Source organism: Esox lucius, chromosome 6 (assembly GCF_011004845.1).
Source record: "Esox lucius isolate fEsoLuc1 chromosome 6, fEsoLuc1.pri, whole genome shotgun sequence".
Classification (NCBI taxonomy): domain Eukaryota; kingdom Metazoa; phylum Chordata; class Actinopteri; order Esociformes; family Esocidae; genus Esox; species Esox lucius.
Genome location: NC_047574.1, coordinates 26,209,849 through 26,232,350, shown reverse-complemented (window position 1 = coordinate 26,232,350; position 22,502 = coordinate 26,209,849). Strand labels below are relative to the sequence as shown.

At 41.0% G+C, this 22,502-nt stretch overlaps 1 protein-coding gene across 3 annotated transcripts in view; it reads left to right on the top strand.

Annotated features, from left to right (window-relative positions):
• LOC105010707 (LIM domain-binding protein 3) overlaps positions 1–21,867 on the top strand; it is a 35,076-nt gene extending 13,209 nt beyond the window's left edge. The window contains exons 3-10 of one of the 3 annotated variants that reach the window (XM_010870239.4): positions 6,568–6,719; positions 13,260–13,335; positions 16,989–17,011; positions 17,937–18,137; positions 19,359–19,388; positions 20,527–20,693; positions 20,822–20,858; positions 21,429–21,867. In XM_010870239.4, coding sequence (XP_010868541.1) covers positions 6,568–6,719; positions 13,260–13,335; positions 16,989–17,011; positions 17,937–18,137; positions 19,359–19,388; positions 20,527–20,693; positions 20,822–20,858; positions 21,429–21,537 — 795 coding nt within the window. In that variant the 3' untranslated portion in view covers positions 21,538–21,867. Of the gene's footprint in view, positions 1–6,567; positions 6,720–13,259; positions 13,336–13,640; positions 13,901–16,988; positions 17,012–17,936; positions 18,138–19,358; positions 19,389–20,526; positions 20,694–20,821; positions 20,859–21,428 lie in introns of all 3 variants that reach the window. The other 2 variants (XM_010870240.4, XM_010870238.3) reach the window with 2 other exon arrangements.
• The last annotated feature ends 635 nt before the right edge of the window (positions 21,868–22,502 follow it).

Below are 22,502 nucleotides of genomic sequence, written 5' to 3'. Positions count from 1 at the left end.
TTAAAATAGATGTCTCTAAATGCTAAAAATATGTCTGGACAATATTTTCCAGAAAGCATGCAAAAGCATGTGTTTTGCTGAGTAAGTGACTTTCATAGGTTTTTGTTAATTTATATGGAAATGTATTGTTTGTCATGTTTTGTAATGATTTTCACATGGTGCTAAAGTTAAATGACTGCATTTACTACCATAAGTCAAGAATGACCCAACTCTTTTATCCCAATCACTGACAGCAACTGTAATTGAGAAAATCAAATACTCTGTCTTCTTCACCAGTTGTAACTAAGTTAATTAGACTGACTGCTATCTACTAATTGTTTTACCCTAGCTACTGTTGTTAGGACAGGATGTATTGGGTTAAAAAGGAGTTATGGATGACAACTTAGCTTCGGCTGAAGGTGTGACCAGACCAGGGCTGCCTACAAGCCTCAGGAGAACATTTTGGCCAGGGAGAGAGCCTGATCCACAGCTGAGCTCCATGGAGATGGGTCAATGGGGCCTCTCTGTGAAGCGGTGCAGCTGGTGTGCCATTGCCCAAGCAGCTGGCCTCATGCCACCGGCCGTGGTGTCAGTGACTGCTGTGGTCACTGTAGCCTTTGCTTACACTTTATGTCAGAGACTCAGCATCAGCACTGTCTGCCAATTAAAGCTGACATGTGTGAAGGAAGTAGCCTATATAAAAGAAAGGCCTGTATCAGCCTAACAGGCAGTAGTTTCCTGATGAATGGCACTTACCTACTCTGACCCCAGTCTCAAGGGGCAGCTACTGAAAGTTCAGTAGCAGTTGTGTTGTGGTGACAGCAGGATCATTTAACAAGGTCAGTATTGGGCATAGAGCCCAGATGTTGGACCATGCCAGGCCCGATCCCCAGGGGGGAGACCTTGCATCCATCCAATCACTCAGACAGTGGGTCACAATGGACTGAAATAAGTGTCAGGGAGGCTTCTCCGGTTTGTCCCTGTGTGTTGTGGAAGTGTCGGGGTGACAGAGTGACTATTGGTTGATGACAAGCATGACATCTAATTTGACATTATATTTAGAAGGGCTTGATAAAAAGAGGATTGAACTGACACTGCTGTGGTGTGCCGCAACTGTGGTTCTCTCCTCTCTTCTGAGGCCCAGAATAGTATTTGATCTATTCCAGAGCTAGCACACCTGGTTCGACTTGGAATGTCAAGCCCTTTACTAGGTGAATCCAGTGAGCTAGTTCAGGGATGCTACCATTTTCTTTACAACTTCTGGGGGTCCCATGAAGAGACATTTTAGAATCTCTGACATTTGGATCTGTGTGTATCATTCATTTGAATCACAACAAGTGTAAAAGGTACAAGGTAAAAATAACTTCCCAGTGTTCACCAGTACCTGACTGTGTTCACCAGGTGAGGGAAGTTCCTAATTAAAATCTAAGTGTTACCCCTTTTTCTGGTGAGTTAGGTCTTTATTATGAACCACCTCAACACCTGATGAACTCAGCCAAGTACTTTTAATTTGTACCATTTTCAGTTCAGAAATATTTTATAGAAAAAAAAAATATTCGGACAGTAAATTGACAATTTAATGTTCTCTTAGTGAATTTGGTGATGGACGTTTACCCCTGTCCATAGAATATATTAATCAAAATGTATAGGTTTATTGCCCATCATACCTATTACAGTGATCAGGTTCTGACCACTAGATGGTGCAGTTTTTGCTGTTAGATGAAAATAGAGTGAACTTATATCTACATTGAAGACTTACAGTTTCTGAAATGTATTTGTTCAAATACATCAAAAAAAATAAAAATGTAATGACAACAAAAAAACGACATTAAAGACTACTCAGTCTTTCAGTAATTACCTTTTTTCAGTTAATCTTCTATTCAAGTGATGTTGTTGACCAGTGGCAGTATGTTAATGCTGCAAATTAGGCTTTTTTTTTGGCACTCTCTGATTTGCCAAGAAAATGTCCTTGCTGAAAAAAAATCTATGATTCCATCATACACAACATCCACCTTTCCAATTCAGTATTCACCATTACAGCAAACAAGAAAAGCAGACCTCATGAAGCTGGTTGAAAGGATGCAAAGTGTTCATTCTGTCATCAAGGATCTATATTATGAAAAGCATTTTGATCTGTTGAAAATATTTTTTGGTTACTTTATCTGTAATCTATTTTCCCGAAAATCGTACAAATAAAGAAATGCCCTTTATCCAAACTTTTGACTGGTACTGTATATCTCTGTCAATATCCTGGACTCTGTCATTGCCAATGACAGTCATCAGTGCATTTCCTCAGTATTAACATGACACAACACATAGAGGTTCCCACTAACTGGAGGTTTTCCTGAGCATGATCAACAAAGAAAAATCACTGTGTGATCTAGCAGTGCTGCTTATGAATTGGTGTGACAGTGTAAGAGAGAATGTGACATAAAGCTTTTGAGGACCTTTTGAAGGGCCTTTGAAAGTTGTTGTGTCTGTGACCACTTTGTAAAACATAATGTGCAACAGCCATGTCACTATTTCCACAGATTGTCATTGGTTTCTGTCTCTTCTACTCATGACTCTCCCACTAAGTACAGCAGCAGTAATTTATCAAAAGCTGGTAGGTATCATGGTGCAAGATGCCAGAAACCAGATACCACTGTATGATAGTACATAGTATGTATTGCAGATAGGCTTGTGGTAAGAGCATCTGACCAGTGAACAAAAGGCTGGGTGTTTTGTAAAATAACTTTGTGACAGCTGCTGAAATTGATTGATTGATTGAAAAGGTTACTAGATCGAATGCCTGAGCAGGCATGTAAAAAATTAAAATTGGTCCTTGAACTGAAATTGCTCCTGTAATCTGGAACAGGCATGTAAAAGGAAAATCTGTCCTTGAACTGGAATTGCTCCTGTAATCTGTCCTTGAACTGGAATTGCTCCTGTAATCTGTCCTTGAACAGTAATTAACCCTAATTGCTCCTGAAATTTGGTTTGGATATGAGTGTTTACTAAATTACTGAAATGTAAAATGCTACGTCACGTAACCAAATACACTGGTTATCCACAGACCACTAACCTTCTTTATCATCATGACAGTTACAGTGGGTTAGTGTGGAGAACAGAGGCGGGTGTTAATCAGAGGGGCCTACAACAATGTTGGTCTTAAAAGAATATTGCAAATTAAATGTATATTATTAAGTCATAATCTAAAATGTATTATTAACTATTATGAATTTAGTTGTTGTTGATTTGCTATGTAGTATTTAGTTTAGAGAATAATTATGTTGACATTGAAGTGATAAATATGGATTTGTTTTATGATTCCATAATATATTTTTAGGACCGATCAAACTGTGTCTGTGGGGGTCAGATCTTGCCGGCTAGTTAGCTGGCAGACAGCTAGCTTAAGGAGCAAACTAGCTGTGTTTACTTAAGCTAGCTTGTGTGGAAGACAGCTAGCTTAAGTAACGAGATAAGAACGGAGATATGTCTGCCACTCAGAAGACTGAAGAAAAGCAAGAAATGCATTATTTTTTTTATATGTGCCTTTGGCAAACGTATTTAGTGAAGTTCTTGCGCGTCAGCAGCACATTGACAGCAGCAGCAGCATGGCAGAGTCACGTGAGAAGTAGGGGCACTGGTGCTGCAGGTCCAACAGCAGGGATCCCTTGTAACTGTAGGTAAGAGTTGACGTAATCTTATAACAAGAATCTGTCCATAATGGTAGCTGAAACTTGCTTGAATTATTCAGAGAATGGTATTAGAAATCAGTGTTATCTGCCTATCTGCACCCTGGTGGGTATGCTGAGAATCAGACTGACACAGAGCAAATGAGAAATGTAAATGTAGTTTAGAAATGTAAAAATTAGATCCACAAGGAAGATTTGGCTGATTATATCACTGTATAGATAACACAAAATCGAGACAATTTTTTTAATAGAATTGGCTTTATTTTTATTTTTTTATTCATTTTCAAAGTCTACATCAAACATTTGCTTAGCAAGAGGGATTATTCCCCCTAAAAAAAAAAGAGAAAGAAAACGCCTTTCTTTGCAACTGTGAACTGCCAAATCTCTTTTCCAGCTCCCCTGTTGGTGTGTGTTAAGGTTTGTTAGCTATCTCAGCGGCCAGTGTCAGGCTGTCTGGCACGCGCCTAATGATAACTGACCTCCAACAGGGAGATATAGACCCATAGAGACCCATTCATGTTTTCACTAACAGAGGGAGAGTGGCACAGAGGGATGGAGGGAAGACAGGAGAGGGACAGAGATGGAGGGGTGGGGAGTGTGAGGAAGAGAGAAGGGAGTCAGGTAGATTAATAGAGAAGTGCAATGAAATGATCTATGGGGGGAGGGAGAGAGAGAGGGAGAGAGAGGGGGGAGAGAGAGGGGAAGAAGTAGGGTGTGCAGAAGGGATCAGAGATGGGGTTTTCATTTTCATGCTGGTGAAAGCTATTGATTCCCAAGAACATTAACTGAGGTAGAGATTTCATCATTTTGGAGGTGACTGTCTATGAAAGTTGTACAAATAAAGGAACACACTATATAAATTGTCTACAGAGATTTGAGAAATGTTGGGCTGAGGGCTAGGTATTGGCTTTTATATAAAACAGCTTGTCAACTCCCCAGCGAATTATTCCCTCAACATTTCTCAGTAGTAGTTTGCTTCTACTGCGCCCACCGCACTTATCGGAGCTAGCTACCCAGGAAGCAGTCAGTTGTGGGCCATATCAGTACATCACCAGCCAGTGTTGGTGCGTGTGGGCCAGAACTGTGTCAGATACTTAAGATAAGGGCAGTGTGAGTGCCAGATTTGGGCCGGGGACCTAGGTGTATATTGGGCCAGCAAAACACAATGGATGTGCCCCGCATCCTTTGTGTTTAGCTGGCCCAATATACACCTAGGTCCCCGGCCCAAATCTGCCTCACATACAGCCCTTATCTTGAGTATCTGGCACACTTCTAGCCCACATGCACCAACACTGGCTGGTGATGTACTGATATGGCCCACAACTGACTGCTACCTGGGTAATAATTTGCTTGACATTAATAAAACATAGTTCCTAGTTTGTTATTGTAATAAGGTTGGTCTAATGTACATTCATATTTTTACAAAAGGGGTCAGTGTATATTTTTGATAAGCTAATGCTGTGTTTCAAGGTGTTTGGGTAATGTGATTTCTAAATGGGAATGTGAAAAAACTGTGGTTACACAAGTTGGGCTAATAAACAAGATGGTGTCTGTTTTTGTTACTGAAATGGATAACTCTTTCACTGAATTAAGTTTCAACATATTGTGACTGAAAGAAAGGGGTGAGCGACATGTATGCGCATGAAATAATGAATAATTATTGAAGCATGTCTTTCTCTTCAACCAATTCACTTTCCTCACTTAGGCTAGGCTTATGGAAGTGCTTGTGGAACCTTGCTGTAAAGATGTTATTATGCAACCTTTTAAATAGTAATAATCTGTAAGCCACCCTGACTTTTAATATCCACCCGAGATTTAGTCAGTTCGATTTTCTGTGCTTTGTGAAGGTTTTATCACATCTGTCGCTTTTCATTCTTTTATTTTGAGTGGCAGAAGTGATTTTGATAAAATATGAAAAGTTATTAAGAAAGGTCAGGTGGTTGGAGCTGAAAGCACCCTTATTAATAGTAATGGGAGTGAAAAACACGGAGTAAAAGACCATGAGATGACATGCGTTAAGGGGGATATTTTGGGTGAGGGGTGTGTGATAAATGCTGCCAGGTGGTGTCAACTGGAGGTTTAAAGAAACCAGGGGGAGGCAGGCGCAAAAACTCTTGACGCTGTGTCGATAATGAGTGGCACGGAATCCCCGTCACCTCATCGTCCTTCTTACGTGTTTCCAAATTAGCTTTGTTATTATTTGAGGCATGAAATACCGCTGGCAAATTCATAACAACTAATGAACTGATCATCATGCTGTCGTAACAGCACAATGTAGTCAGCTGTCCAGGATTAGACATGGCCTGCACACTTGTGTAAACCAGGTTGCCTGGCTGGGATTGTGACAACGCTTTCCGCTCCTGAGAGACTTAAGCTGAGGCCTGCGTGTTGACAGCGCTCATAACATCAGTGATCGATTGAGTCCCGTCCTAATAATCGCCTCAGAGCCACAGGTATATTGTTATTTTATTCACGACAGGTGGGGGAGTGTAAAATAAGTAGTGAGTAGGTCCATCATTATGGCATCTACCTACTCCCACACACAACATAATGTCTCAAGTATATTTTGAATATCCCTAAATATCAATTTAGGCAAATTAGATACTCCCAGTCAGTAGGTTTTTTCATCACCATCGTAGGCCCTAGGCTATTAGTTTCTATTAAAATACTAAATAATTTAGACCATTTAGCTTTGATAAATATACTTGACATAAAGCAAGACATTCAGCTTTGATCACCTTCTACACATGTTTGTGTATGTATGGTTGGACTGTTTTTTTGTTTGTTTTGTGAGCACAGTGTCCATCGACTGGAGTAGTGCACTTGAATGTTAACCCATTATGCAGTCTCCATTGGTGAAGGGCATTGTGATTGAGGCTGACCTGTGTGTGTGTGTACTGACCCTTCACAGATCACCCCAGGGAGCAAGGCACAGCAGGGCAACCTGGTCCAGGGCGACGTCATTGTGGCCATCGACGGGGTCAGCACCGAGGGCATGACCCACCTAGAGGCCCAGAACAAGATCAAGTGTGCCAGCTTCAACCTGGCCCTCACCATGCAGAAGTACGTCATGCCCGCACGCAATGTGTCTTTGTACCCCTCTTCCTTTCTCCCCTCGCAGCTCTTTAATACTCTTTTAATTGAGGATCAGACCCGGAGATTAGGGGTTATTTTCAACAGGCACAGAGGGACGGGGACATTGTGGACTGACTCATATGCCTGTCTGGTATAACGAGCCCTGGAGCTTCGTTTAAATTAGAGATGTGACACCCGTCACCTGGTGACTGAGGACAGGCAATAGAAAACAGGATATTTTCACACCTGTTAATCTGGCTGAAATTAAAGAACCAAAGCTAGAATTTCTGCATTTTTATTGCAGAACAGGTCTATTATGATTAATTTATTAATCATTATAGATTAGCAAAGAAATTATGCTAAATATTGAGCTGTATGCTTTTTATTTACGATCATATTTTATACTATTACTCAGAGAAAGATTATGTTCAAGTAATACTTTTTGCCTTCAAATGGTTTGTATTGTTTTGGGTGCATACTTTATTCTTGCCTTATTTTACTCTGTCACACAGACAGCAAGGTTACAGCAGGTGAATGTCATGGCCTTCATTCTGTGTCCCATTGTCTTTTATTAATGGTAATCATGCTTTTAATCTGCTTCACTATGAGGCATGACTCCTTCTGAATCCCCACTGATCTACAGCAAACACAGTGATGTCTTCACACACACACCCACACACACACCTCCCAAGGTTGCAAAGACTGGATGAAGCATTTATCTGTGTTCATGTATTATGCGAAATGTTTCTATATCAAACCTTCAGCCTGTTACATGAGACAGCTGAATGTCTGAAGTGACAGGTCATGATGCTTTCTCTGGTTAATTGTTAGTGATGGGTCTTACTCCCCCTAGACATTTTCCCCTTCTACCACTTTGTCATTTTAACTTCTCGCTCTCTGACAGACATCAAATTCATTAATTTTATAACTGCAGTATCTGCATTGGCAAACTCCAATGAAGGCTGTGTTGGAACCAGGGTGACAGTTCCTTTTTTACCAACCTATTTTTTTAAATCCTGGTATTGATCGTGGACCAACCTTTATGCTGTGTTTAAGTGCTGTCTATGGCTGTTGGTAGTGTTGTTGATGTGACAAAACCCTTGAAAAGCCCATGCCCCTTATTAAAGACAGACTGGGCCTGTATGGGGAAAGGTCAAGCACTTTATTTCATCAGTGTACAGCATGTGACATTTACATTGGACACGTTCCCTCTGACTATTGTATAGTGTAGTAAAGCTAGAAATGTAGCAGGCTCTTTTGTAGCTAGCTGTTAACTACTCTTTTTTTCTAACTTTTAATGGTTTAAATTGGTTGAAAAACTCAAAGCTAAAGCATGTTAGGTCTCACTTCTTAATCCCCAATGAATTTTTATCTCTATTTGACCCCGGCTATTGGCTATTCATCTGTCAGTTTGTGTTCCATGTTGACTCTTGGGGAAGCCACATAAAAAAATTACTGCTTTGTACATTACATTTTACATACGTTTTCTTTTTTTTTTTTTTGCTCTTCGCACTAGTATGTGGTGATATTTCACCACTATTAGCATGAAAAACACAACAGTTCATGAATATATGCACATCATCTAGAAAGTTATACTTCACATTGAAATACCTTATTTTCATACAAAGTACATGCATAACCTTTGATAGATTTTTTTCTTTATAGATTTGATAGATTTTTATTGTTAGAATACATTTTACTATCACTCTTAACTGATCATCAGTGAAACATTTTGGTTTTTGCCTAGTATGTGCAGATTTCAAAATAATGAATCACCATGTGACCCCAGTGGGATTCAAACCACAACCTTGGTTTTGGTAGTGTGAACCACAAAGGACCATTGCATTCCCCATGTACAATACAACACTGTGTAAATACAGTGTAGGATATCTGTAGTAAATACCACAACTGGTAACGTATGACCATATATATTTGACAGGGTTCCCACTGGTCAGCAGATCAAGGCCTTGAATGTTAAAACATTTTACAGACATGGGTCATTGAAAGTGCTTGAATTTATATATTTGGTGTAAGAATAGAAATTGAAGAGACCACGTAGTCTGCCATCACTGTAATATAGCACAATTGAGAAGTGTTCACTCATTGAAGTCTATCTTTTTAATTGTTGTCTGTGAGCTTCTGTAAAGCCTGCTAGTTCTCATTATAAAAATGTTCAGTGTTGTAACCTGGCTTGGAATTTCATTTTAGGGTCAAGGCCATTTGTCCTTCAGTGTCTCAAACATTTGTAGGGCACAAAGGCCACATGCCAGGGCACAAAGGCCACTGAGTGAAATAGGAGGATTGGGAGCTTACAAATAAACAACTTGAATTGCTGATAAGAAAAAATCATGCATGACATACAAACATATATTATATACTTTTCTAATGTCATACTTTGAATAATAACTGTGTTTTATCCACATATAAAGTTCAATGATCATGTTTTAATCCTTGAAATTACATCTACTCCTCCCTCAAAATGTTTATAGATTCTGGAATTTTTCATTGTGTTTAATTTCAGAAGTTTTAGTTGAGAGCATTCACATGACGACAACCAAGTTAAGTAATGTTAAGGCTAGCCAGAAGGCTAACATTACCTCAGTTACTCATGTAAACCACGAAATATCCTTGAATTTGAGGGAATTGGGCCTGGAAAGTGTTGATAAAGCAGGCTTCTACCTGGCTTAACTTGATGCTGTATCATTGTAATATCATTGGCCAATGAGCAACTGTCCATGTGCCAGGATATCCCCCATATGTTTGCCACCATATCCGAAAATGTGTTGGTCCCTTCTTGGGGCCTACAATTCTGAGGCTTCACACCTCATTGAGTGCCTCAATATAATTGAGTGCGATAATGTTAAGGGCCATTATTCAAAGGAGGTTCATGAATGGTTTTGGGCCAATCCCCGTTCCTGACCCTAAACCTGCCCCCATGATCTCTTTTTCCCCATGAAGGTTGAAGGTCTTCGATCGCCATCCCCATGAGCATGTCACCTTCAGCCCATAGATATGCCATTTCACGACAGCGCTGGTGACCAATGTCAAGTTTGGATTTGCCATGCCAAAAGATTTTTCCCACTGTGCATGAAAAATCTAGATATACATTGTGGCTTGGACAAGATCATGGTAAAATGCCTAAGACAGAATTGACACAAAAACCACAGCATACTAATGATAATAAAAGGGACAAAAATATCTGTCAAGGACATTCACAGTGGACAGGAAAAGGAAAACCGGTGAGTCATGTAAAATTCGAACTCCCAGTCAACAGCTGCCTACTGGGGCAGGTGTCTTAGTGAGGCTACTCTCAGTGTCTGTGATATAAACTCGGGCCATGTAGTTTGTCTCATGTCAAAGGAATGTGGTGATTCCTTGTTTAAGGTATAGGGTATATGCTATACATGACACTTAACCTTTTCTGTAAAAATTTTTTGCTGTCTACTAGTCTCCTTAGGTTTTTGCTGTGGTGCCTCTTTGTGGGACTATCACTATATGCACATGAATTCATCCTGAACCTATCCTATTAGAGCACATGCTGGACATTAAAATAGCATTTGTTTCTGTTTCAGTTTGGAAGGGGTTGATTAGGTGTCCCTCCCACCTCCTCAACTGCACCTGATCATGCTGTTAACCTTAACAGTTACGTGGCTATTGCATGTTGTGATGTAATGTTTGACAATGTATTGCATTGACAATATTGCAATATTATTATGCTGTGCCTGTACCAAAATGCTTGCGTTTTTCCTTCATAGCTTGTCCTCAAACTTATTTTTAATTTGGGAGCAAATTTTAAGATTGCTCGCTAAAGCTAGTTTAATTAAGAATCCAAATGTGAGTTTGCCTTTTTAATGTTCTCCAGATTATTAGCTAAGATCCAAGCCAAACTTTGGTCTTTATCTTTCTCATTTTAAGTTAAACACAGCTAGTTCAGCTGGGGAAACCGAGTTGGCATTGGCACAGCGATGAATCTTTTGACATTGGTATCTCTCCTAGCAATGTCTCCGGAATAATTTTTCAAATATGGCAGTCTCTGTTGTTATTTATAATATTACAGTGTTTATGATGTTGCTAAAATGCCAAGACATCGTATGTGTATTCTTGTGCATTGTTGCTCTGATAAATGGGTAATCGTGGCGTTTCCTGTCTGAACTTCTAGTTTTGTCATTTTAATTCTATTTTCAATTGAGCCATTATTTCCTAACGAGTGTCACAATTATGTTTTAATGCGTGTTTTTTCTATTGAGCATTTTATACTGTTATGGTTGGATGAAATTAGTAACCTACATGTGCAAATTAACATGGAATTTTATGATTTCTTTATTATCATTTAAACAGAAAACAAAAAGGAAAATGGCAGTTTAAATGTTAAGGAAATGGTTTTTGCATCCCTGGTTTTTGGCTTGGGAATGTGTTTTCCTCTGCGAATGTGTATTAGGAAAAACTTTGTGGTTGAGCAAGGAGTGTGATTAAAATCAGGACGGCTTGGCGAGATGCGATTGGAGGAAATCCCCAAAATGTAGGGGTGAAAATCTTTTTTTTTTTTTTTATATGTATATGTATTAAATTTAAGTATACCCAAGTGTAGTGATATAATATTGTGAGTTCCCTGCTGTTTCTATCCCTAGTACACAACCGCCCCAACCACTTGCTTCAAATCACCTTTGGATCATCTGGAGGTTTTCATAGTTGTTAAACTGAAGGGATCAGAAGCTACAGTTTGGATCGATGAAGTGTGGGTCTTCCTGCTGATTGGTTCGTACAAGAGTAGGCCCTCCCGTCCTCCCTCTGCAGAGCATTTCATCTCTTTCCTCTTCCTTAATCTTTTTTCTGTTGTTCCAAGAAACACTTTCTCTTTTTCATTTCTCCTGTCACTGAAGAAAAGATCAATAATTTGTAAAAATGAGTTGAAGATGGAGACGAAAAGCACTGGGATAATAGGAGAGTACTGGGATGACTCTGAACTGAATAACAGTGGATTTTTACCACCATATGAACATAACCTGCACAAGCCATCCCTGTAATCTTCAAGTGAGTGGGTCAGAAAACAACCCTAATCTCCACAGACCACTGGACGTAAGTCCAATAAATCTAGAGGTTTACCTGTAGTTCAGTTGGTCATAAGGGAAGTGAGCTAAACCCCACAAAGAAGCCGCTTCTCCTTTCTGCTCTGTTTGCATATTGTGGGAGATTAACAGCCGGGTTGGGTTACGCCAAATACCTTGTGGCCCATTGCTTCCATGCTCTGAGGTGTTGGAGTGTAAGGCTGAAGTAATGCCCAAAGGAATGTCTCATATCGTCTAAAACGTCAAGCGAGGGAACGTTGTGCCGGTGTTTCCAAGTGTCTTTTCATTATCACTTCGAAAACATGAGGCTTTGGAAAACATAAGAATGTGAAATTTAAAAAAATTACGTGTCTGTTACAAATAAGAAGAGGTCAAAATCCAAATAGCACATCTTGTCGTCTAAGGTTTTTTGTCCATTCCTAACCAAGTTAAGCAATGTTAAGAGAAATTGTGGAAATACAGATGTCTAATGGTTGTTGAGTGTTTAGATTTGTATTTAATTTAACTTAATGGTTGTCAAATGTGCTTTCACTGTTTGGATGTTTTTACTTTAAGAGTTTAAAGAGACACAAGCAACAAAATAAATTAATAATGTTTTCTTTAAGATCTCTGGGGGAGGGTGTTGATTAAAATTTGAAGGCAGGAAAATGGGAAAAAGATGTGTAACGGACGTGTAGACTTCCTCAAACGTGTAGACTTCCTCAAAGGCCAATCTTTGGTTAATTAGAACGTATGGAAAGTACACGTGGTCAATAGGTCATTGAAACCTTTTCTTTGTCTTCAGCTTGCGAACAACTGCAATTAAATGGTTTCTGCTTAGAATGGGAGAGTCATTTCCTTGACCAGCATGATGCTTCGTATGAATACTCTGCCACTGTTCGCCAGACCACTTCTGAAGGTCAGGGTCTAGAACTAGTGTGCTAGAAAAAGATGGGGTTAACATTCTTTTTCCTTCTGTTAGCATTGACGTGTTATTCTATGAATGAGACTTAAATTCATTGTTGGTTCAATAAACCTTGGTATTGCATACAGCATTGTGAATTGACTCCTTCACTTACTGAGCTTGGAGAATGTTCCTGACTCGTGTAACAGCCCCTGTTTTCTGCTGTCAGAATGCTTGGCTAAACACCATTAGTGATAAGGAGGGTACACACTTTGCATCTGAGTGGTCTTTGAAGGCCAGATTCAGCTTAGCTGTTGTGCCCATGTCCTTTAAAGGCCTGTCTTTCTGACCTTTGACCTCTTTTTGTGTAATGCGCTTCATGTTACACTTTTCATTCTCTGATCCAATTTTCCTCTTTCTCCAGTTGGTTCAAAATCATGAAGAAATCATGAAACCATTTCAATAGAGCACCTTCCTGGAACCTACCTACTATTTTATGTAGTCCTGGATACTTGGTTGTAAGTCACTGGTATAATTAGAATACTTCTAATGCATCTGTTTGAATTTTATTTTCTGCAGGTCAAAGCGCCCAGCTCATGTGCCCTCAGTCACCCCAAGTTTCGACTCTCCCATGCAACAGATCGCCCACCAGAAGGTAAACATGACAGCGCCTACACAGACATCACACACAACCAGCAACACTATCTTTAGTCTCACTTTCCTGACATATTCAGCACAACGAATGCTCGGGCTGATCCATTCAGTATCACGCTCTGTTTGGAGCCTTGGATACTGGCAAGTTACTCACTGCCCTCTAGTGGTGCACTGGTGATAATGCAGCCCCTACATCAAACAACTGTTCCTCAAGTTGATAGAGTGCAATTTGCTTTGTTCTCTCTGACCACCCCTCTATCTGTCTTGCCCCTTATCCACCTCACCCATGTCACTCCCGTTCTGAAGGGTCAAGCAACCCATATCAATGGAGGCCTCTCGGCCTGCAATATCTCCTCCATGCCACTAGAGGCGTCTGGCGAGACAAACTACTACTCAGGGTCGCCCATCAAGGGGCAGACGCCAAGCTCCGGTAGCAAGACGACCCAGACAAAGAAGACACCGTACAACACCCCCATTGGGCTGTACTCGGCTGAGGCCCTGCAAGAGATGGCCCAGCTTCAGGAGAGCTGCAGACGAAAGGGCTCTGTAGCAGGCCTCTCAGTGGGGTATGTAACCATGCAAAACAGGGCAGGGACTCCGCTAGTGACAGCCGCCCCAGTCAGGGGTAGCCAGGCCCTGTGAACCACATGGTTGAGAGGAGAAGCGAGGCAGAAGCTTTGGATGGAAGTTACCTTTAAGCTCAGGGTTTGAATCAAGCATAACCCCCTCCAAAACTTAACCTTCCACAATTTCGACCTTGACAAAACCTCCCCAACTCCTCTCAGTATCTGCTGCTCTGTTGACCGGCCCTCTTGGGGCAGAAGGATGGAAAGAGTCTCAGAACATTCAGATTTCAGTGTTTGTATCCTGAGCTAGGCTCTAGACAACCTGTACCCTGCCAGTTGGTTTAGGGACCCCCAATGGGGAATGTGCAATGCAGGCAGCACTGTCCGTGTAAAGGCCCATAACACACTGGCCGTGACGTACCTCCAGGTAATGCAAAGAGCCTCCAGGAGATTAGGTGTCCCCTCTGCCGAAATATTCATTCCGTGACCTCCCAGACAAGTCCAATATCTGAAGAGATCCACCCTACCAATCTGATGCATCACTGAAAGGAGAAATAGCATAACTTATAATAACAAATTCCACTAGGGTTTTCATGGTGATGACTATATCTGCCTTTGTGATGAACACAGCTAGCATTAGTCTGGTGTTAACAAATGTTCTCTTAATAAAATTGAAAGCAGCCACTGTGTCCTCATTAAAAGACCTCACACACGTCTCAGAGGAATGGGGTTCCCACAGTAATTGTGGGAGAGTGATAAGCTTACTGTCACTGTAATGACGGTTCTGTGCAAGCACCTGTTCTTCCCATCTCTTTAAAAGGCCATGGAATGACAGGGTTCAGGTTTCTCTATGCTGTGTGCTGCTTCCATTTCTAAACATACACTCTCTCCCCCAATATATATATATATATTACTTCTCTCTCTCTCCCCTCACAACCTGCGTCCCCATGGGGTCTATGAGAATGCCGATTGATGCTGGTTTTGATCTGTCAGAATTTCACTGTGTGGTGCCTCCATCACTTTCTAACCACTTCTATAAAACATACACTGTGTAAATATACAGTGCTTTCAGAACGTTTTTAGACCCCTTCACTTTCTCCACATTTTGTTGTGTTAGAGATTTGATATATAATTGATTACCCTGAAAAAAAATGTGCCTTCAATCTGAATGCAATTCCTCATAATGACAAAGCACAAATACCTGTTTAGAAATGTATTAATAAAAAAACGTAATATCACTTGTACATTAGTATTCAGACACTTTATTCAGTACTTTCTAGAAACACCTTTTGCAGCAATCCCAGCTGTGAATCAACTTCGGTATGCCACTACCAGCTTACAAACCTGGATTTTGGGAAGGTTCTCCCATTCTTTCTTGTAGACCCTCTCAAGCTATGTCAGATTGGATAGAGTGTTGGTGAACTGTTATCTTCAGGTCACCCCACAGATGTTCAATAGGGTTCAAGTCTAGGTTTTGGCTGGGCCACTAAAGGACATTCACACCAGTTGTCGTGCTGAAAGATTAATTTTCCCTCCAGTCTGAGGTCCTATGCACTCTGGACCAGCTTCTCTTCAAGGATCTCTCTGTGTTTTGCTCCATTCATCTTTTCCTCAATCCTTTTCAGTCTCCCAGTCCCTGCCGCTGAGAAGCATCCCCGTAGCACGAGGCTCCCAGCACCATGCTTCACTGTAGTGATGGTATTAGCCAGCTGATGAGTGGTACCTTGTTTGATTTTTAATCTTATCAGACCAGATTATATTTTCAGGCTGGATGTCATAATGCTTTTTACTCAGGTGTGGCTTCCGTTTAGCCACTTTACCATAAAGGCCTGAGTGATGGAGTGCTGAAGAGATGGCTGTCTTTCTGGCAGGTTCTCCCATTTCTTTGGACTTAATGGGTTGGTTTTTGCCCTGAAATGCAATGTAAAGTGTGGGAACATATATAGATAGGTTTGTGTCTTTAAATCATGTCCAGATAATTGAATTTGACACAGAAGAAGTCCAATCAACTCCCAGAGACATCTGAAGGAAGATTAAAGGGCATAGGAGGCTTCTGAGCTCAATTTGTCTTATGCCAAAAGGTCTGAATACTTATGTACATGAGACATTTACATTTTTCATGTTCAATAAATTGGAGCATATTTCTGAAAACATTGGTCTTTGAAGTAGAGTAGGTCCACAAACTCTTATTTGCAATAATCCACATTTGGAACAGCAACATGGATGCTGCTAACCATAGAAGCACATATAAAGTGGAAGATGTAACACTGTAGCTAGCTAGCCACACTTTCTGAATAAGTAAATAGCTAACAGGTTTTCACAATGCAGATGTCTCTTGCCTCAATTCCTGTCAAATACTGTTGTGCACAGCTGTTCAGAAGGAACAATTGCAAAAGAACATGATGATCTTCAAACTGATTTCCGATTATAGTCACTCTTATTTTGGCACACAAATTAAGCAAGTGGTTTATTTCAGAAGTGTTAGCTAGCAAACTTATGTTAGCAAAGTTGTTAGCATCTCTAGTGAATGTCTGTGGTTATCCATTCATGCTGTACATGGTTCCCGAAAGCGTTAGCCTATTTGACTTACCAACCTTGCACAGCACTGCTCAGTTGACATTAATTCATATGGCAATGATGTATGTGCACGCTGCAGGGATTGTTGGGATATTTATTGTGGAATGCCCACTTTTTTAGGAAGATTTGTGACAATTTACATTTACAAAATGTCATATTATAAAGAAAATATTGCCAAAGCTAGTCTCCCCAAATGTCTTTTTAATCTCTATGTACTCAATGTTGAAAGGTGAATCATGGTACACAAGCTTCAATAATCATATACTGAAGTATAAACGGAAACAAAGAGGAAACTGCCGTTCTCGCTAATGGCTTTTGTTGCATTGCGCGATTCTCACTTAACTCAGTCTACACCTTCACCTGTACCATTTTCTATTAATCTGTCTTCTCCTGTCCCACTCTATCATCTCTGCACAATCCTTGCCTTTCACACCACATAAGCGACCTCGCGGAGGTGGGTTTTAGAATGTTATTAATCACTGTCTCTCTTTTTTTTCTGCCGCTGCCTCAGGTTATTACCAACACTCCTGCCAAGTTAGTACCTCAACCTGGATGTGGTGTTGTAGCTTGTGCCCAAGTTATTGGGTGGTGCAGCTGCATGTTGCAGTAGTGTTAATGCTGTTGTTATCATGTCAGATGTGAGGTGGATGTGCATTGTTTTGGCTTGTGTAGTGATTTTGCATTTGAGATGGATGAGAAGTAATTGTATGTGTAAATGACAATGACCTTTTTAGATTTGGAATCTGAAGTTTTCAAAGCTTGCCAGAGACATAGGAGTGAACATCTAAAACATTAATTTGCCTGTGATGTTCATTACCTTGCTATTCCCTATTCATTTCTACTTTGAAAATAAAGGTAATTATCTGAATAATGGAAATTCTCCCATGAGCCATCAGCCAAATGTAACACTTGGGTGGAATGTGTGAAGCATGTGCTTTTGGAATTACCTTTGAACGATGGCTAATACAGTTTAGAAAAATATGCCTTTGCAGATAATTTTGAAACTATGCATTGCTGGCATTGAATGTGGGATGTGGTTGATGATGCAGTGGTTGAATAAGTTGGCCTTAATATACATATATGCTGTAAATTACATTGCATGTTTGTTCTCGATCTTGCTCAGTTTACTTGTGGGCTGGTTGTGTACCATCATCTGTGCCTTTAGGCTGTCAAACATTCGGGAGGTGTGACCCCCTTACGGGACACCGGAGTGTGTTGATGTGTGAGCTGCGCTGTGCCTGCTTTATTGAGCATGCTAGCTGTGGAACATAGAGCGCCTCACCAATGGATCCGCTACCAGACTGTTACTCTCCCCATCTCAGACCATTTCTGCATCAGCTGCCAAAATCCTTCCTCACTTTCCTTCACTTCTCCCCAATACCCCTTCTCTCTTTCCTCCTTCACCCCCTTCACTCTCACCATCACTTTCCAACCAACACCACCCGACTCTCCACCGCAGCAACAATTACCTCACCAACTTCAACCCGATTGCGCTGAAAGACACTGCCATGTCCACCCACAAGCCCATCGAGGTGAAGGGTCCCGGGGGCAAGGCCACCATAATTCATGCCCAGTACAACACCCCCATTAGCATGTATTCCCAGGATGCCATCATGGACGCCATCGCCGGACAGTCCCAGTCCAAGGGCCACGAGGGAGGGTAAGGCCTTCCTTTCTCTGCACTCACTTTCCTTCCCTTACCTTCGGTTTCTACCTTTTCCCCCAACCTGCATGACTCTTAGTGGTCTGGGTCCTGTCCTCTGCTGGCTGTGCTGCGCTAGTCTGGCACTATGGCGTGGTGCAGCCGCGCTGAGCTGGAGAGACTAAAGCCACAGACTGACTCTGTCAGGATATCTCATCTGGGTCAGATGGTCTAGGATTGGTGCCGTGCTTTGAAACGGTTGTGTAGGGCTGTACATTTATACAACTCGTGTGTTTTGTTGGTGTCAAGAGGGAACCGAAGGGTGATGTTTGTGTGTTGTGGAATGATGTTGTTTTAGTTATTACAGATACAGGTCGCCTGTTGCAATATTTGTGTATTTGGAAGTATTTTTTTAGAATCTCCGTTAGCCGCAACTGAAGCCAGCGTTACTCTTTCTGGGGTCCAAACATAAACCAAAAGACAATGTATATAAAAAATACACAAATGCAAAACCACATATTACAACAGACACTACAAATATAACAAAATAATACCAAATTGTTTGTCTGTCTGTCATTGTTGTGGTACTATGTACTGTTTCATATATTTCTAAATAGATTTTATTGCAAGTCCAAGTTACCTGGCGTGGCAGAGCTGCATATCATAGTTGTCTTTAGTACTGTGCATCTCCCTGCCTCTGTTGTGGACTATGAATGTGATAGACTTCCATCCATTCAATCTATGAATTCCTTCATGCTACACATCTTTGAGCACAAAAGCACTCAGTCACTTTAAGTCACCCTCCCTTACTCATCTTTTTACAAACCTTCACCCACACTCAATTTCAAACACCTGAATATCCAGTACACATCTTTTTCAGTTACCTTTGCAAAAACCGAGAATTTCAAGAATGGGACTGTAAATTCTCCTTGTATCAATAAATCTTTCGTGTAAACACAAATGCTTCATGAAGAACTATCTTTAGAAATTGAACCTGACAAAATGCTGTGGCGAAAAGGCACATTTCTGGGGGTGAGTTTGAGGAGATCTAAGGATCTCACTCTCTCTCACCGACAGAGCCCAAATCTAATCCCCTCTCTCTTACCTTTTGGTTCCCCCACAACAAACCCCATCACTGCACTGTCCATCCCACCCACCATGCCATGCCGCTTCCCCCGCCCCCTCCTTCCATCTACGGCCCAACTTGGCACCCTGCCCCGCCCCATTCCTGCTGCACAGAGAGGAAGTCCCAGCAGGTTCCCCCTTGGCGTAAGTAGATCCTCTCTTTGACGTCCTGTGGAGCACGGCCTGTGTGCCGCCACTCCATACCCCTCCACCTTTCTTTCCGTGTCCGTTTCCCTTCACTATTCTTTGCTTGTCCATTCAAACTGACACTTCTCTTTGCTAACCCACTACGTTCTCGCCCTGAACGGAGAGATTTTGGTGTTGTTTGTGGGATGATCAAATAATGTGTAGAACTGACATATATTGCCTCTACACCCTTAATGCAATGATGACATTACACTTTGACGTGAGTTGATTGCAGAAAAGCTGTTTGTCGAGGAGGTCGCTATGTAGTGTTGTTTTGATACTTGGACGAGGGATCAATTACTGACAGCTTTTCAGCTGGAAAAGATGTGCAGAAAATTTATAAAAATGTGTACTGCAAAAATGTGTCATGGATTAGGTTATTTCAGTCCATTTTTATTTTTAGAAAATGTGGGGTGCAAACAGATATTTGCTCAACAGGTCAACCACAGAATCATAAGTTTGCCATTTGGTGGTTACAACCATTTGGGTCAATCATTTGCCGCTCCAAACATTTCTGAATTCACTGCATTTGCAAAAAAGATGCATGATTTATGGCTAGTCAAAGGAAAACCGGATGAGGGACATATTGAAGTGCTAAGGGGATGTGCAGAGCAAAACTGTGTACCAAGAATTGTACTGGTTTAATGATGACACTGAATGTTCTGAGCTCTTTCCTACTCCTGCTAGAGGTACAGTATGCTTTTTAAAATTATATTACATTTTGGTTAATATGAAATAGTCTTAAAAATTGATGCCTCGGGGTCCAAGCTAGATTGTGGTGATTGTCGTACAAGCTTTTTCAAATGGAATAACGGCTTATGCCGAGACAGATCCTAGTTTTCCCCATCAAACTGGAGGTTAAGAAGGAGCCTTGGATATAAAACCTCTCCCAGTTCTCTGGCATGTATCTCCATAGTCAGTGTTAGTCATCTTGAAAGGGTACTTATGTGCATACTCTGAAATAAAGAAAGATCACCACCAGACACTGATCAGAATACAGATACCTCCCCTCCATCCCTACACCCCCTGACGGCATTAAGGCACTGGTGGTTGGCAGTGCCAGTGTGACGAGTCAGCCCTCTTTCTGTGGTTCCAGTTCGCTCCCAGTTAAGAACGCTAAGGTAGACAGTGCCTCCCCAGTGTATCAGGCCGTGATCAAGAATGCAGAAAGGGACACAGAGCCGAATGACTGGGCCCGTAGCTCCTCCCAGGTGCAGTCCAAATCCTTCCGCCTCCTTGCCCACATCACGGGAACGGAGTTCAGTAAGTAGTGCTAGTCTGTTTGTATTTTAATCATTTCATTCTTGTTTTGATTCAGTTCTGCTTCCTTAACTGGTCAAGGACTCAGTTACTGACTTTTCTTGCTTGTCTCCTCTCTCTGTTTCCTGTAGTGCAAGACCCAGACTTGGAACATCTGAGAAAATCAAGGTAGGCAGCTAGCAGCAGCGACCGGTGGCCTAGCAAAAAAATAAACTATATTTAGTATTCACCCTAAACCACACCAGATAATCCTAAAACAGAATACCTGCTAGGGCCCACGGCTCACCCTGTCACTCACCTCATTTCAGGCCCCTCAGCCCACACCTCCGTGTGCTCAGTTGGACGGTTTGAGTACAACTCATGTCATGCTGAGCAAACAGTGAGAATAGTATGATGTATATCAGTGCTGCCAGTGCCCCTCGCATTGAGCACAGTTCCTAGCAGTGTGCTAGACTCATCCAGCTGACACAGTATACAAAGTATGCATTAGCACTATACACAGTTGAAATATTATCCAGCTTGAGGGGCTCTGATGCAGTATAGGACATAGACTCCAGGGATTGTGGCTCTGTTGGTTTGTGTTTATAAAGGTTTCGGAAGCCCTTAGTCCACTTTGACTTTTAACACAGGAATTAGGCAGGGGAGTGGAGGCTGCAGTCCCTAACCCATCTCTCAATCCCCCCTTTTCCTCCTGTCTTCCTTCCATTTCTCTCCTTTCTGTCTTTCCTAATGCCACAGGGAAAGGTTTGACTCAGAATTTAAAGGCCCGCGTTTCGCCAAATTGAAATCTTGGCACAATGGATTGTCTGCTCAAATTCTTAATGTGCCAGAAAAAGCTCTGGTTTAAAAGATGTGACAGACTGAATATATTTGTAGCAACCAGAGAAGGGTAGAGCAAGTGAAACAGTTCGATCAGAAGCGAGGAAAAAGCCAGGCTAAAGATACTGAAATGTTATTTAATAGAATGAGGGTTGTTCAGTACTTGTTGATCACATGTTGCAATCATAATTTTAACCCAATGTCATCCCGCCCTTATTTTGGTTATGTAAATTGAAACTCATTCTCAAAAGTAATTGCAGCTGTTTGAGAGAGTTGTAATGTATTTCAACTATAAATGATAACTATTTGAGTTTGACATTGTGATAAGAATGAATAAAAATTATACTACTGAATTAAACATTTTCCTTTGGTTGCTTTCGCATCAGAGTGTTACTCTGAAAAGATAACAGATTAAGTTAATGTAGCAGGTTATGCTTTAAATGTATGTTAGGGCAGAAATGGTCATCTACCTAGCATAGCATCCTAACATACTCTAAAAGACAATATATTATCGATATTTATCTTCACACATTTAAAATATTACTGATTATTTCCCCCTTACAAAATCTTTTCCAAGGAAACATTTAAATAAAACCCAACCAAGAAGGGTTTAATTTACGATAACATTTCCCCAATATCAACAAAACATGTAATTAATCTGTGATTAATCACTCACAAATGAAACATGTTTTGTTTGTTTCCTAATTCCTGGGCTCTGAGTTCATTGAATGTGTGGAGAGCAGCAAACCCTTGCAACATTCCTGTAAGTTGACTATGCAGGGTTAATTAGGCTTCAGTCTGGCTTATGGACAGATGTTCATATGATTACAAGTATGACTTCAATTAGAAGGAACATTCCAAATTAACCAGGATTTTTTATTCGATTTCAATGAGAGCATTTTATTCATTTTCAATAACTATTTCAGTATATTTCTAATTAAATTATCGGTAATTGAAAAAGTTTGATTCACTTTCATACCTACGAAGGACAAG